The 16917-nt window shown below is 35.9% G+C and overlaps 2 protein-coding genes across 2 annotated transcripts; one reads left to right on the forward strand and one right to left on the reverse strand.

Annotated features, from left to right (window-relative positions):
• Positions 1–317: 317 nt before the first annotated feature.
• Positions 318–7092, reverse strand: bel (ATP-dependent RNA helicase bel). The gene is made up of 8 exons (XM_081984496.1): positions 6910–7092; positions 5552–5867; positions 4852–5123; positions 4449–4786; positions 3619–3973; positions 3094–3552; positions 713–932; positions 318–653 (listed from the first exon to the last, which is right to left on the reverse strand). Exons 1-8 carry the CDS (start codon positions 6952–6954, stop codon positions 583–585), a joined length of 2076 nt encoding a protein of 691 aa, XP_081840622.1. The 5' UTR covers positions 6955–7092; the 3' UTR covers positions 318–582.
• Positions 7093–7197: 105 nt separating this feature from the next.
• PolA1 (DNA polymerase alpha catalytic subunit) lies at positions 7198–15194 on the forward strand. The gene is made up of 12 exons (XM_081984495.1): positions 7198–7572; positions 7623–8240; positions 8318–8392; positions 8444–8646; positions 8839–9003; positions 9059–9244; positions 9298–9688; positions 9741–10463; positions 10517–10832; positions 13553–14137; positions 14188–14900; positions 14954–15194. The coding sequence occupies exons 1-12, from the start codon at positions 7560–7562 to the stop codon at positions 15157–15159; spliced, it is 4194 nt and encodes a 1397-aa protein (XP_081840621.1). The 5' UTR covers positions 7198–7559; the 3' UTR covers positions 15160–15194.
• The last annotated feature ends 1723 nt before the right edge of the window (positions 15195–16917 follow it).

The following is a 16917-nucleotide window of genomic DNA, read 5'->3' on the forward strand; positions in this document are numbered from 1 at the left end:
GACATGACCTTTTCAATGTATAATGCAACATCACAAAAATCTCCAGTAGGAAGTGTTTTAGGTACTTATTACCCCCAAGAAAAAATTAGTTAGACATTAAACTAGTCTAGAAGTAAACTATACTTACAACCTTTAATAGTGTCCATGCAAACGTCAAAACATCAGTCATCAGAAAGCATTTCCATTAAAAAAGCTCAATAAAACCCATATCTTGATGAAATCCTGAAATAACTAAAAACTAATTTTTTAATTAATTGCGGTAAACGGAAAAGGAAATATGGATACAAACTGGTAAATAAAAGCTCAGCACCAAGTAATCCGGGCAAAAAACTAACGTTTTAATATTACCAATATTATAATATGTCGTTACAATGCTATTATTTACCGTAATAGGTATCGCAAGAGAATCATAGAGAACCAGGTAATTCTTAAAGTCCTGGTTAATATTAGAAGGGCTACTGAATATTATCCTAGAAATAAAATAAAATGCATCGTCGACCTAAATGTAGCGCATATATTTTATTTTCCATCCTTTTTCAAGCACTACTTCTTGCGGACACACAAAGGCAATAATCGACTAAATTACCACCAGTTGTCTTGGTGGCCGGAGCTGTAATTGCCGCCGTAGTTGGCGCTCCTATCCATTCCACCTCCTAGAAAATGTCATACAAGTTATTTCCATAAGAAAATCGTCAAAAATACAAAGACATACCGCCATTTCCGTAACTATTGCCGCCTCCGTTTCCTCCAGATGGTTTTTGAGAACGTTGAGGGCCCCCGGACTGTTGACGGTAGTCGCGGCTACCGAAACTGCTGCCTCCAACGCCGCCACCGTAACGGCCCTTGCCCCCGCCGCCGCCGCCGCCGCCACGTCTACCTGAACTGGGCATGCGACTATCAGAAGCCACGCCTTCCAACCATGAGGGAAATTCCTGTAAAAATTTAAAGTATAAGTCCTAACTAAATTTAAATAAAAAATATATAAAGTAAAATAGTTGGATCTTTGTGATAGGTAGGCTAAAGGTGTCATAATAATGTAATAATGTACTTTGTACAGAACGATATTACAGAATACAGCTACTTTTCATAAAGAAAAAGAATTTCTATTATTGGCTCGATCTGTGGATTTGAGCTAATTAAAGGAAGTTGCTTATGATTAATTGGGAAAACTAAATAAGAGAATTGATAGTTTCTATTGTCAAATTGGACGTTTTTATTGAAAATACCTGAATTTTCTTGCTTTTCAATAAGTCATAATTATAACAGATGCAACTATAAAAATTGTACAACCTCTTTATATAGAGATACCAGAGACAACGTGACAACAACACAGCCAGTATCCTATATAAGTAATCTAAAAAAGGATTAAAAATAGATATGATTCAATAACTGTTCTTATGGGGTCGTCTACCACAGTAGAATTGAAGGTTCCAAATATAAAAATGCTAAAATACAGACATTAAAATAAGCTAATACGTTTTACATTTCAATATTACATCCCTAGTAGTTTTATAAAAAGCTTAAAAAGAAAGGTAAAATGAGCCAGGCAGGATCCTATGTGACATAGAGAAAGCTCCTTCAATTTCGTAACGTAAGTGTTAAGTCAGGACGCAAATTACTCATTCTACAGATTTAGGCTCCTCTCGTAAAAATATCTTATTGGGACAGCTCCTACAACTTTTTGAACGGCATTTTTTCCAGCAGAAGATAACTTTCTAACCACAAATCATTAGAAAATAAACATTAAATATAACGTACAATTTCAGCTCCGTCTTCCTCGACGGTTGGCGTTTGGTTAAAATTGATATTAGACATACGCCCATGCATTCCGTCTCACTCAACTTATTATAAACAGAAAAGAGATAGGGCTTGATTTTTCAGTCTTAAAAAGCACCAAAAACAGTCTGAATTTCTTAGAGATGCTACAATTTATTGCACCTATGAGTGTAGAAGTCAATTTAATAGTGAAGAAGCTTGAAATAACATTTTCAAGACTATGGTCAGTGGACAAACTGGCTTTTAGGCCTGATAAGTCTTTGTAAAGATAGTCTTGAAACTCGATTTGAGGCACTGAAAACAGCCTTACAACACTAAAAACAGTCTAGTTTATTAAGAAATACCCGAATTTTGAGCACTGAGGTGTCTAGAAGTCGATTTAATAGTGACAAAGCTTGGAATGCTATTTTAAGTCTATGAAGAATGTAAAAATTGTTTTTTAAGTTTGCTATGTCAATAACTTGGTGAAGATAGTCTTGAAACTCGATTTTCCAAGCTGAAAGCAGTTTTGAAGCACTAAAAATAGTCCAGAATTCGAAGAAAAGGAAAAGCAAAGTAAAAAACACGAAAAGTTCGTTTTCAAGACAATTTTCATGAATCTAATGTTAATGTCCTACATCTAAGACTATTTTCAAGACTAAAATATTGAAATTTGTCTTCAAATTATGAAAACTTACTTCAAATGCAAATTTTAAGCTTCTGATGTCACTTTTCATTAGTTCAGTCACATTTTGGGGTTCAAGTCAATTTTTAAGGTTTAAATGTATGAATTTGTAGTAACAAATTCTTGAAAAAGTAGTTTTTATGTCTACAAGTCAATTTTTAGTATTAAAGTCTCTCGATTTGCATGAAAAGTCAATTTTCAAAACTAAAGTCTTTCAGTTTGTCTGGAAACTATGAAAACTGTCTACAATAATATTTTTTAAACTTCTTAAGTGAATTTTCCGTTTCCAAGACAATTTTTAAGTTGGGTTGGGTTAGTTTTGGGTCTTTGACCGTAATAACGTGTAATAAAGTGCTTGTTCCAAATTTGATCAATATTGCTCCAACGGCCTGACAGTTATGACAAAAAAAAACGATTTTTTAAACAGAAATTTGAAGGACTGTATTTTCCTTAGGAAGCACTTTTCAGGAAAATGACATAATGAATGTCAACTTATTTTTTAAGCCTGTATATTATTGACTTATGAAAATACAGTCACTTTTTTAAAAACATCGTTAAGTTGCGATTAAAGTTTAATAGTTTCTCTCAAACACCCTGAACATGTCTAAACATATTACCAAACTATACAATAACAATACAAAAGAAATACTTACTTGTTTGGCTTCCACCAACAAATCCAGCATACCATTAGCCAAGTTGCGATTGCGATCATTGAAAAAGGACGTGGCGAGTCCGAGATTACCCATACGGCCGGTACGACCGATTCGATGAACGTACTCCTCGATGTCCGAGGGCAAATCAAAGTTGATCACGTGCGTGACGTGGGGGATATCTAAACCACGGGCAGCCACCGCGGTGGCCACCAAAATGGGAGTGGCGCCCGATCTGAATTGGCGCAGAGCGTCTTCGCGCTCTCTCTGAGTACGATCGCCGTGGATCGATGTGACCGGGTAACCTTCCTGGTGTAGAAAGTCCTCCAAGGAGTCGGCGCCCTTTTTGGTTTCCACGAAGACGAGAGTTAAATTTTCCGCCGACGGCTGATTAGCCTCGGTTACCACGCTGAGCAAGTCGAGAAGGAACGAACGTTTGTCGTGTTCCTCAACCCACACCACCTAAATTAATCACAAAATAATTGAATATTACAGTTCTAACAATTTGGTTGATAATATAACACTCACCTTTTGAGTAATGTTTTCAGAAGTAGAACCGACACGACCAACCGCCAAAAATATATAATTATCCAGGAAATCCCTGGCCAGCATCTGAATTGGGTGCGGAAAAGTGGCGGAGAACATCAAAGTTTGCCGATCTCCAGTACGAGGCATAGATTCTTTCTCCACAATTCGTCGAATTTGGATTTCAAAACCCATGTCCAGCATTCTGTCTGCCTCGTCCAAAACGAGATAACGACAATAGTCGAGACCGATTCTGCCTCTGTCAATCATATCTAAAAGCCTGCCTGGTGTGGCAACTAGCAAGTGACAACCGCGCTCCAAATCGCGCATTTGGTCGCCTATGTGTGCTCCTCCATAACTATTTAATGTTAAAGATATTATGAAGCAAACTAGTTAGTTAATCAGCCAGTGATAGTACATAAACCAGATTGAGATGTTATACCAAGTTATTTTGGTGTTATGTACTAATGTACACAAAAAAACCTCAGCAGCTTTTTATCAATTAATAATCCAGTAATATCAAATTTAGACCAATTTTGTGTGCATAAATTTGTCAGTATTTACGGAGAGGTTAACCCAAAAACTTAAAAGTCAAAATCATCTGTTCCTACCAGAACTTCAAGTATTGGAGCTTGCCGGATCTTTCTTTTGGGCTCCAAAGGTTTGTAAATCAACAAAAGTTTGCTCAGCAAAAATTATTTACTATTTTTTTTTATCTGTGATTGGTCAAAGGTCTTAAAAATGTTACTTTTGATCACTTAGTTTTTAAAATTAAGCCACTATACCGTCGGTGAGTCAGATATTCGAATGATGCAAGTTAAACCAGTACTTACACAACACATGGGCGAACTTTGGAGCGATAAGCAAACTTCTTGCTTTCGTCGTAAATCTGGGTGGCTAATTCTCTAGTTGGGGCTAGTACCAGACCTAATGGGTACTGCTTCTTGCGGCTGCGGTTCTGCGGGGAATTGGACGGCCCGTCCTCAAACATCCGGTTGAGAATGGGAATGAGAAACGCGGCCGTTTTGCCAGAACCGGTTTGGGCGCACGCCATCACGTCGCGACGCCCCAAAATTATCGGGATTGCGTACTTTTGCACCGGTGTGGGTGTGTCGTAGCGAGCGGCCGCCACATTGTTTCGTATGATTTCGGTCAACTGTACTTCTTCAAACTATCATGAAATATGTCAAAGCCATCAACTCAAAACATAAGAGATTTATATAAACAAATCCTTACAGATGTAATGTTACGCGGCACTTTCTCCCCGGTTGCTTCCACGGGAATATCCTCGTATTTGCTAAAGTTGATTCCAGTGTTGCCAGTACCGAACAGCTCCAATTCCACACGTTCATCACGCGGCAAAGGAACTGTCCAATCATTGTCGTTGCGACGGTCACTACGATTGTCGTTCCATCTACCGCCTCCACCACCTCCGGCGTTCTCGTTCCATCTTTCACCACCACGTTGACGTTCTGGCTCTTGCCAGCGATCGTTTCGAGATAATCCAGCTACAATAACGATTACTTTCCAATGGGAAATGCTAACACAACCTTTTGTTATCTTATAAAATTTTTGATCAATTTGTGAGGGCATGAGAAACTGTAACACACAAAAAAGTCTAGTCTCAAAATGCAGGATAGTGAGGGTTTCTCCTATGTAAATCTCCAGTCAAGGGTATTCTTGAAGTGCCTAAATTACCATAAGCTATTTAAAACCACTAAAAACTTTGTATTTTTCCCTATTCATTAAGTAGATACTAACTAGAAGACTTAACTGTTTAACTTATGTATTTCTAGAGAAAGAAACTAAACTCAAACCTAAAAGTTGTCTAATTTCTATTGACAAAAATTCAAACTACTTGACCAGTAGACTATCGACTAACATCACTGTCAATACTGTCATAATAAGAAAGAATATAAAACAAATGAAGCTTTACCATCTCTGTCTTGGTTTCTAGAGCCGCCACGGCCGCCCCATTCTTCGCCGCGTTCGGAGTCACCATTCTGATAGTCTCTTCTCCCGCGTGTGTTGAAGCTGGAAAAGTCGCCACCGCGATCGCGGTTATCGCGTCCGCCCCCGCCACCTCTGTTATATCCTCTTGAATTTCCACCACGGGACTCGCCCCTCTCGCGATCGTACCCACCTGACTCGGCCTGAGCCGACGATCCTCCAGCAGAGCTTTGCTTGTTCCGGAGATGAGGAGGAATATAGCGGCCGCTATTACTGCGGCTCGACAAGTCCAGACCAGCAAACTAATCAATGAAAAATGTTGATAAGGAGAAAAACAAAATTGGAAGGAAAACCCCCTGGTTATCATAACCTTTCTATCCTACATAATTAAGATATTCATTCCATATGGACAGTGTGGGGTAGATCAAAAATTTAGGAGGGTTTTAATAGGTAGTGCAGAAATCCAACAAGAGAAAATACATCCACAAGAAAATTACTCATCAAGAATTCAAATTTGTAAAAATAAATAGAGAATTATTCAAAAATTTCATAAACATGATATAAAAATTTGATAACCGCCATGTAGCAATTTAAGTAAAATTCATTGCCATTTAACAAAAATATTTCCAGGGTAAAATATAGTGAAAAAATTGGATTCTTTTGCTTTAAATGTTAATAACCACAAAAATGTTATAAAAATTCTTATCAAGACCAGTAGTGCAGTTCTTGGCGACTTAAATAAGTAACCTCCTTAGATATGTTTGACATTTCCAGGAAAGGTCAATACAAAGACTACTACTGAATGATAGGAAAATGTAATATAGCATTATATAGAGCAAAAAAATTGAATACAAGAATATCAGTGACCACCCACTTTTTAGTTCAAACTCCACCAGCCTATTGCAAAAATGCACTTGGTTTAGACATTATTAATATCATTGTACAAGTGAGTCACAGTCCTAGAAAAAATTACCTAGCACAGCATTAACCTCAAAATTAACACTTTCTATTCTGTCTCCAAAAACTATAATTACTGTATGCTTTAGAAATAAACAAAGGATGTGTAAGAAGTTCTCTTTAGAACTTAGAATTTTTCTCAGTTTCTATTGTCTCTAGCAGGGTGACAGGAAACATCAAAGGTGGTGAAAATAAATAATACTACATTATAGCAAACTATTGGTCCTGGCGGAGCCCTAATAACATCCGAATGTATTAAATCATTTCCCTTTTACAATAGCAAAACCGACTGGATCAATAGTAGTGTGCACTCGACCTTCGTGTCCAAAATGGCACGAAATGGGGAAGTGGAATAACACAAACGGAAGTAACTTTTAACCCACGTACCTGCTGTTCTAGACCTGATCCATTTTGATTGGGTGCATTACTCATATTAATACTAAGCAGGGCTTATAATAGTAGAAGCTGTACGGCACAAACTTCTATCAATTTTTTATTAAAAATTAATTTTTTCAAACCAAAAGGCAAAACGCACGATCAAAAAAAGAAATTCCACAAGACAATTGATAGCTCGCCGTCACCGGTCACCGTCATCCGTCAACAGCCCGTTGACGTTCTTTGTTTGACGTGACACTCATGACGTTTCTTTTGTGTTAGTTTAACAATGAAATCGTTCATTTACGTACCTGGACAAAACTCAACAGAAAGTTAATTCGAAATTTCATCAATAGTATCAGTTGCTTTGTGATATTATAATTTATTACTAATTGAGTGATAATAATGTAATCAACTGGCATAATGATAACAATTTGCTTCTGCTAACTACAAGAATTAAAAAAAAATTGAGGACCATAACCTCACTCTAAACAGTCATTTTTTAAACATCAGTTATGTTAGGTTAATGTTACAATTTTCCCGCCAATTTAGTGTTTATGGTTTTTCTACTGTTGTAGTAATCTTTTAACAATTATTTTAGTTTAAATTGTGATTAGAAAGAAAATTTACTGCACTTATCTATAAACTTACAGAAGTTTTCAATGGCGGACGCAGGTACGTTAATAAACAAATTTTTCTGATGTCTTAAAAATCTCAGTTTTTAGGAGATGAAGGAAAGTCCAAAAGACAGTGCAGAGACAAATCCTACAAGTCGAAAGCTTTCGAAAAGTTTAAACAACTCAAGAGTGGTGCACGAAGCAAGTATGAGGTGGAGGAAATTGAAAATGTTTATGAGACAGTGGATGAAAAAGAGTATGTGAAACGAATACATGACACACAAGATGATGATTGGATTGTTGATGATGATGGTAGCAGATATGTTGAGGACGGCAGGGATATTTTTGATGATGATTTGGATGAGGAATCAATAAAAAAGGCTCAGAAGCAAAGCGGCAGTAAAGGAGCAAAAAAGAAAAAAGCCCTGTCAAACAACACTAGTAAGGGCAACTTAAAGTATATGCTGTCCAGTATTAGCGGGAAAAAGAAGGAAGAAACTCAGCTTCAAGATGATGATAATATGTTATCAGAGATTTTGGGAGAAATTGATGAAGCTCCTTCTACTAGTAAGACTGTTAAAATGGAGAGAAAACCTTTCGTACCTAGAAAAGTAATAGCTCAAAACTACTTTAAAAAATTTGATTTCAAAAGTCAGTCCACTGTGAAACCAGCAATTGATGTTGTAAAAGAAGAAGAAGCTGATGTATTAGATCATAAAGAATCAGGTTTGTTGTTCATACAAAGTGCAATAATAATTAAGTAAGTAGAACACCAATAAAAGGATCATTTTTTTTTTTTTCAGAACAAGACACTTTCATTCAGCCAAAATCCAATGATGTAGTTGAAGTTCCTACTATTCCTAGTGAGAGTATTGAAGGTAATAATTTAATTTAAAAACAGTAATGTTGAACTAATTTTTATTTAACAGATGGTCCAGCACTGAAAAAAGTTAAACAGGAGCCAGTTCCGGTCACTGTAGAATTTGATGAGTTTGATGATGATTTTGATGAATTGGCAATGTTAAAGATTGACGATAGTCAATTTTTTAGTGTAAATATGCCCAGTACCACTGAGAGTGAAGTAATGGAAGTGGATGCGCCTTTTGAAAACTCTGAGGAGGATAACAAGAAAGTAATACATGTTAATTTAACATTAAGCCTACAAAAGTTAATTGTTATGCATCAGATTACAAAACAGTCAGTTTTTAAGAAAATTATCTCAACTCCTGTTGAAATTATGAATTGTTTTTCCTCTCAGGAAATTTTAATTTGAATAAAAGTCATTTCTGCTTGGCCATAAACTGAAAATAATACTTAATTATAGGTATTTCGATTTTTCTGGTGGGATGCATTTGAAGACCCTGACAAACAACCAGGAACAGTATTTCTATTTGGTAAAACCTATTCAAAAGATAGTAAATCGTACGCTAGTTGTTGTGTGGCCGTTAAAAATATCATGAGACAAGTTTTCGTGCTACCCAGACCATTTGTGAGTTTTTCCCACCAGTTTTCAGTCTGAGATTTTGATTTTTGACATTTTTAAGATGTTGAACGATAAGGGGGAACCGACAGAAAATCCTGTAAGCTTTAAGGAATTGTATTTGGAATTTTCTCAAGTCGTTGCCGAACCTATGAGGTTAAAAAGTTTCAAAGCCAAACTGGTTAAGAAAAAGTATGCTTTTAATCCTTTGGTTCCGAAAGAGTCGGATTATTTGGAAGTTAGATATGCCGTAAGGATTATTTGAAAGTAAATTTGGTGTTAAATTAACAAAATTTGATTTAGGCTAATGAGCCTAAACTAAATTTGAGTGTAATCACTCGTGAGCCAAAAAGTTTTTCTCAAATATTCGGTAATGACTCGTCCAGTCTCGAACGACTTCTACTAGATGCTAAATTAAAAGGACCATGCTGGCTGGATGTGAAAATTCCAGAGTTCAACAATAACCCCTTAAGTTGGTGCACTTACGAGGTCCACTGTGCTTCAGTGTCCAATTTAGTCAAAGTAGAAACGGATATTTCACCACCTCCTCTAGCAATTGCAACCGTTAACTTCCGTTTCCACGTTAACTCCCGGACTAATCAAAATGAAATAACAATGGCCACGTGTGTGGCACACTCTCACTACGATTTAAACAAACCACCAAAAAATGCTTCCTACAATCACCATTTTTGTGGTAAAACCCTCCTATAGTAGCAACTTTAAGAAATTTAATTTGTGGTTTTTAGTGATTGCACCCCCAGCTAAACAGTCGTTACCAACCAACTTGCATGCAGGTTTACAAAACTATAAACTCACCAAAGTTCAAAAAATGGACTCTGAAAAAGCTTTACTTAACTATTTCATAACTCAGTTTAGTAAAATCGATCCTGATGTTGTAGTTGGGCATGATTTGAGGGGTTTACAAATCGACGTGTTGGCCAATCGGCTTTCTTATTTGGACGTAGCAACTTTCAGTAAATTCAGCAGGCTTAAACGGACAATGAAAAAGCGTTTAGCCAATGAATTGTTTACCGGCAGATTGGTGGCTGACACTAAAATATCCGCCAAAGAATTGATCAAATCAAGATCGTACGATTTGCCCGCTTTATGTCAGCAAGTGTTGAAAATCCCGGAAGAACAAATAATCGACCTGGAACCGGACGAAGTGATGAAACTATACGAAACTGGCCAGGATCTGTTGAAGCTGGTGACGTACACGATGCATGACACTCACAACATTTTAAGAATTTTGTATAATTTGAATGTGATACCTTTGGCTCTTGAGATTACTCGAATTGCCGGGAACGTAATGTCGAGAACTTTGATGGGTGGCAGATCTGAACGGAATGAATACTTGTTGCTGCACGCTTTCAGCGAAAAAGGTTATATTGTACCTGAAAAAAGAGTGCGCAAAAAAGCAGAGGAAGATGGTGAAAAAAGTGGCTCAAAAAAGAAACCCACTTATTCTGGTAATTATGGTTAAATAATAATTGTCTTTGTGCTGCTTATTTTACTACTCTAGGTGGTTTGGTGTTGGACCCTAAAGTCGGTTTATACGACAAACTAATCCTGGTCATGGATTTCAACTCATTGTACCCGAGCATAATACAAGAGTTTAACATTTGCTTCACGACAGTATTGACTTCTAGTGACAATTCGGAACCTGGAATTTTACCCATTGAGATCAGGAAACTTGTGGAAAGCCGGAGACAGGTGAAACAAATGATGGAAGCTCCGGACTTGGCATCCGATTTAAAAATGCGCTATAATATTAGACAGATGGCGTTGAAATTGACCGCCAATAGTATGTACGGATGTCTAGGATTTTCAAACTCCCGGTAAGACGTTTCTTTTTCAACCACTTTTTTGTAACCAGTGTTACCCAGATAACTTTCAATACAGTTCATCGACTGTCTGTTTTGGATTTATTCTATCTATGGAATTTTATTTCTTGTATATTTTTGACTACGTTTATCTTGTGAAACATAATCGGATCAAGGAAATGAATCGGATAGGCCATAATTGAATCTCTCGTATTTGTATTGTTGAGAACTTGACAGCTTCAACAATCCCTAAGAAGCAAAACACGACAGCAATATGACTAAAAAGAGAATACAAATTTCCTAACCTAACGGAATTGTTTTTGTTTTCTATTACTTAGGAGTCCTATTACTTTTTGCTTCAATGGAAATTCAGTTGTTTAGTTAAATTGCTTCCATCCTGTCACTTGTCGTTTGTCAAATCTGAATCCAATTCGTTTATATCGTCCAATTCATGCAACCTTCAACCAGATCTAGTGTTTAAAATCCTGGTAATTTTCAGGATCGACTAGTCATCAATCGTAAGGGATTCTATCGTTTATCGTCTCGATTCTATCCGTTTATGTCGAGTTTTTTGCATTAAAAAACATTTTAGAACACAATATGATACAGCCAATAAATGAAAAAGGGAAACATTGATGGGGGAAATTTCCAAAAGCTTCTAGAATATTCTAGAAACTTTCAGATAATTTTAAAACTCTATTAATCTTCCAGAACGGTCTAGAATCTTTAAATTGCTCTCAAAAGAATCTAGGAGCTTCCAGATAATTATAAAATAGTTTAAAAACTTTCAAAACTGTCTACAAGCTTTCAGTAACTTCTGAGAACTTTCAAAAAGTTCTAGAACAATCTAGAAGCTTCCAAATAGTCCTAAAGCAGTCGAAAAGCACGTCAAAATCTATCCAAAGAGAATAGCAACTTTTAAAACTGTCTGTAAGCTTCCATAACCTTCTAAAAGCTCCAAAAAAGTCTTCTAGGTTTAAGTTTAAGTTTCTATTCTATTCATGAACCTATTACTAACCATTTAATATGATTTTAAGTGCATTCACTATGACAGAACTTTTAAAAAAGGTTTCTAGTTTTATAGCTTTATAGAGTGGTGTTTGACAGATTTAAATATGCCCAAAACGGTCGCGCTACCTGAGAAAAACAGTATCAAAGTTTAAACTGTCAGAAAAACAGTTTTAAAGGACAGTCAGCCACAAAATCGCCTGGAAAACCCACTTCGAGTGAAAAAATGACAATTTTAAGCACATTTTTGGAATTTTCATTGAATTTCCTATCTAATGACATAAAACAACACTACAAAGTCAATTACAGTGAATGCAGAAAAATACTGTTAAAGTTTGAACTGTCAGAAAGACAGTTTAAAAGGACAGTCAGCCACAAAATCGCCTGGAAAACCCACTTTGAGTGAAAAAATGACCATTTTAAGCGCATTTTTGGAATTTTCATTAAATTTCCTATTTAATGACGGTAAAAAAACATTACAATATTCGGTACAGTTAGGGAGAAAAGTTTTGTCAAAGTTTGAATTACCAGAAAAACAGTTAAAGTAGTCAGGGACAAAATCGCCTGTAAAACCTAGTTGGAAAGAGAAAACGTTAGTTTTAAGCACAGTTTTTGAATCGCCATTAAATTTCCTATCTAATGACATAAAAAAACATTACAATTTTCAGTACAGTCAGGGAGAAAAAGGGTGTCAAAATTTGAATTGCTGGAAAGACAGTTTAAAAGAACAGTCAGGGACAAATTCGCCTGTAAAACTTAGTTGGCATAAGAATATCACAGTTTAAAGTACATTTCTGGAATCCTCATTAAATTTCCTATCCAATGATGTCAAAAAAACCATTACAGAGTCAGGTACAGTCAAGGCAGACAAATGCTGTCAAAGTTTGAACTGTCAGAAAGACAGTTTAAAAGGACAAAATCGCCTGTAAAACCTAGTTGGAATGATAAAATAACAGTTTTAAGCACAGTTTTTGAATCGCCATTAAATTACCTATATAATGACATAAAAAATCATTACAATATTCAGTACAGTAAGGGAGAAAAGTGGTGTAAAAGTTTGATATGCAAGAAAGATAATTTGAAAGTGATGGATAAAATCGACTGTAAAACTCACTTAAGTAAAAAAATTACTGTTTTAAGCACATTTTTGGAATCCTCATTAAATTTGCTATTTAATGACGTAAAAAACATTACAATATTTGGTAGGTACAGTTAGGGAGAAAAGTTTTGTCAAAGTTTGAGTTGCCAGAAAGGCATTTCAAAAGCTAGCCAAATCAATTAGAAGCTTTCAAAACTGTCCAGAAAATGCCAAAAGCTTCTAGGACATTTTATATACTTCCAAATAATTCTAAAACAATCTAAAAGCTTCCAGATAATTTTAGAACAATCTATAAGCTCCCAAAGCATTCCAAAAGTTTTTCAAATAAGCAAGAAGGTTTTAAAACTACCTAGAAGTTTCCTGATATTTCTAGCAATTTCCCAAAAGCAACTCTCAAAACCCTCTATAAACTTCCATAACCTTCTAAAAGCTCCAAAAAAGTCTCGGACAAATCTACAAACGTCTAAATGCTCCCAAAACAGTCGAAAGGCAGCCAAATCAAAAATTTGACAACATTCAGTGTCTCTTTGAATAATTAACTAAAATGTGACTGGCGTTTAAAAATTAATTTTTTTATATACAGGGAAAATTCTATGGTAAACAGCTTATAGAATTTGTTTTTGTGTAGGTTTTTTGCCCAAAAACTAGCTGCTCTAGTAACAGAAAAAGGTCGAGAGATCCTTACAAAAACCAAGTCACTGGTAGAAAACAGCGGTCTTGATGTAATATACGGCGATACTGACAGTATAATGATCAACACCAACCTGATGGAATATGACGAAGCGATGAACCTAGGCAAGAAAGTGAAACAGGACGTGAACAAAACCTACAGAACGGTCGAGTTGGACATCGACGGCGTTTTCAAGTATTTGCTGCTGTTGAAGAAGAAGAAATACGCTGCCATGACCATCAGCAAAACTAGAACTGGAGAAGTTAGGACTCAAGTGGAATATAAGGGTTTGGATATAGTGAGGAGGGATTGGTCAAAGTTGGCATGCGAAGCGGGTAAATTAGTTATCGACCAGATATTTCGGGATCAAGTCGAGGACGAGGACCGTTTCGGGAACATAATGCGCTACTTGAACAAATTGCAGGAAGATTTGAAAGAACATAAAGTACCCATTCCGTTGCTGGTTATTACCAAACAGTTAACCAAAGATCCACAATTGTATGCCAATAAAGAGAGTGTACCGCATGTTCAAGTAGCGATTAGGTTAGTTCAATTTTGTAATATAATATAATTTTTTAATAACCTGATTTCAGGTACAACAAAGAACACGGAGGTCACTTACGGCAAGGTGACACTGTTCCTTACGTTATATGCGAGGATGGTACCACCAATTCGGCCACCCAACGCGCTTACCATCCCGAAGAATTGAAGACGAACGAAAAATTAAAAATTGACAGTCAGTACTATCTGGCACAGCAAATTCATCCGGTGGTGACTCGTATTTGCGAACCGATCGAAGGGTTGGACGCCCAATTGATTGCCGAATATTTAGGGCTCGACCCTACGGCATTTAAGCGTGTTCGCAACGACAAAACCGACGATAATTTCCAACACAATCTCACTAGTCCATTAGTGAAATACCGGGACGCCGAAAAATTCGCTTTTATCTGTTTGGATTGTAAAATGACCAACACAATAATGGGACCTTTAAGAGGGTCCCTTCCTGCTCTGCTTCGTTGCATTAACCCTCAATGTGATAGTAAACCTGTTGATTATTTATACTATGTGGAGAATCAGTTAGCTTCCCAAATCTATCACACTATTAGAAAGTACTATGAATGCAAGTTAATTTGCGAGGATCCAGCTTGTACGTGCGAAACCACCCGAATGCCTTTAAAGTTCTCCGGAAAGTATCCAGTTTGTCCGTTGTGCGATAAAGCTTTACTGTTTAAAGAGTACTCGGATCGACAATTGTTCTACCAGCTCGAGTACTTTTCGTTCATTTTCAGCTGGACTAACGCAGAAAGTAGGTACGACCATTTTGATCTGCGCACTTTTGTAACTAAAATGTGATTACAGAAATGATAACAGATCAAAACACAGCTGATGCTTACGACCAGCTGCGCAACACTGTACGAAAGTACATTGATCATTCTGCCTACAATACCATTAGTTTTATTCCTTTGGCTGCCCTCTTTGGTAAGAAACAGGAGCCTGAAGATGCCGTCTTACAGATTGAGGATGTTGATCCGTTTACACTCGATATAGAAGATTTAGATCTTTAAACTAAGTAAACTTATTACAATATTTTTTATTAAAATTAATGCCTTTTATTGTATGTAAGTTTGTTATTGGTCAAGAATGAAAACTGCTTTTTTGACCAACACTGGACAATTAAGTTAAGGTTCCGGAAATTTTGATATTTAGGTAGGAAAGTTAAAACGGTCTGTCTAATAGTAAAAAAAAAATATTTTTAAACCTTGGACAGTATTTTCAAAATTCTTTAAATATTACAATATTCTTAAGTATTACACTTATAGCCCTAAAATTGACATTTAAGCCCTTGAAGTGTCAAATACGAAGGTGTAGAAAGGCCACTATAAAAAAAATATTTACTAATACTACAGATTGAGTCTATTCGGAGATTTCAAAGACAAAACCAAAATTTTCGTAATTAGTTTTTATTTTTTTTGCGAATTTGTCATAAGATGAGATAACTGAAAATAAATGACACATTTCCGCTTCTACAATGTGGAAGTATCATATTTGATATCCTACGTTTCGTTTTTTAGTTACCATCATCAACTTTTAATATTCTTATCTGCGCAATATTGGATTTTTTCATAATTGAATTGTAAATTTTTTCCTGATTACCATGTACTATGATTCAGTCTTGCAATTTCGTAATGATAGCGAAAACTATGTTTTTACAAAGAGCGCCCTGAAAATCGTCGATCGGTCAAATATGACACTAGTCCACGTGATTGCCATTTGCAAAAGAATGATCATGTGACAAACTCAGATAAATAAAAAAATTTAAAAAGCAATAATCTAATATGGCGACCCCAAAACAAAAACCTAAAAGCTGATGATGGTTGCCAAAATCGGAACTTTTTATTTGATTTATGATAATGGGCCTGTCCCACAATTTTTTTTTATTTCATAACTACAAAGACGGATTGAAAATATTATACCCGTATTTTTTTGTTTTCAAAAATATTAAGTCTAAATAGAAAAAAAATGATGATAAAAACTACATTAATCTCTTGTTTAAAACGCCCGCCGCCGGTGACGTACTACACTATCAACCAATCAGCGACAAGAAGTGAAACAGATGGCGTGCAACAGCCAATAAAATCGCCCAGAATTACGTACGTCACATGCGCACCAAAACAGATCTTTTAAATTTAATGGACAAATTTAAACTAATGTAGGAACATTTACGACCATAATTTTTTCTTCAAGAATATGAAAAATTAGTTTTTTGATCCTATTCTTTCGATTCCAGTCATTAAAACAAAAATTTATGATATGTGGGATAGGCCCATTACAGTAAATTAAGAAGCACTAAAATCGTGAAAAAAGTAAAATTATTTTCCTCAAAAAAGCACAAAAATTTGTAACAAAGCTATAAAAGAAACACAAAACTTTTTCAGAGATGCAAAGTTTCTTTACTTTGTTTGAGTTTAAGTTTTAGAATTTGTTTGAAGCTTTTAAACTGCTTTAGAAGCATACGGAAGATTTTAGACTGTTTTGAAAGCTTTCAAAATTGTTTTGAACTACTAAGGAGCATTTTGAAGGTTTTTGGGCAGTTTAAAAATCCTTATAAAGGTTCTAGAATGATTTAGAGGTATTCTTAGACGGTTCTAGACTGTTTTGATATCTTTTGGGAGCTTCTAAACTAGTTGAAGAGCATTCAGACTGTTCTAAAGGCTTTTGGAAGCTTCTAGATTGTTTAGAAGCTTCCAAATAGCCCAAAAAGCAGTCGAAAAGCATGTCAAGTATCTGTCCAAAGAGACTAGCAACTTTCAAAACTGTCTACA

This window comes from Ips typographus, linkage group LG8 (genome assembly GCF_016097725.1).
Source record: "Ips typographus isolate SLU linkage group LG8, UJ_Ityp_2.0, whole genome shotgun sequence".
Classification (NCBI taxonomy): Eukaryota; Metazoa; Arthropoda; class Insecta; order Coleoptera; family Curculionidae; genus Ips; species Ips typographus.

What these genes read in the sequence shown, in the direction of transcription:
- bel (XM_081984496.1), bottom strand. Translation starts at nt 6,954, where the DNA reads ATGAGTAATGCACCCAATCAAAATGGATCAGGTCTAGAACAGCAG. An exon ending in TGCCGCGTAACATTACATCT is followed by an intron (nt 4,787 to 4,851) that starts GTAAGGATTTGT and finishes ATTTCATGATAG; the next exon opens with TTTGAAGAAGTACAGTTGAC. An exon ending in CTGAAAACATTACTCAAAAG is followed by an intron (nt 3,553 to 3,618) that starts GTGAGTGTTATA and finishes TGATTAATTTAG; the next exon opens with GTGGTGTGGGTTGAGGAACA.
- PolA1 (XM_081984495.1), top strand. An exon ending in CTGAGGAGGATAACAAGAAA is followed by an intron (nt 8,647 to 8,838) that starts GTAATACATGTT and finishes ACTTAATTATAG; the next exon opens with GTATTTCGATTTTTCTGGTG. An exon ending in CATGTTCAAGTAGCGATTAG is followed by an intron (nt 14,138 to 14,187) that starts GTTAGTTCAATT and finishes ACCTGATTTCAG; the next exon opens with GTACAACAAAGAACACGGAG.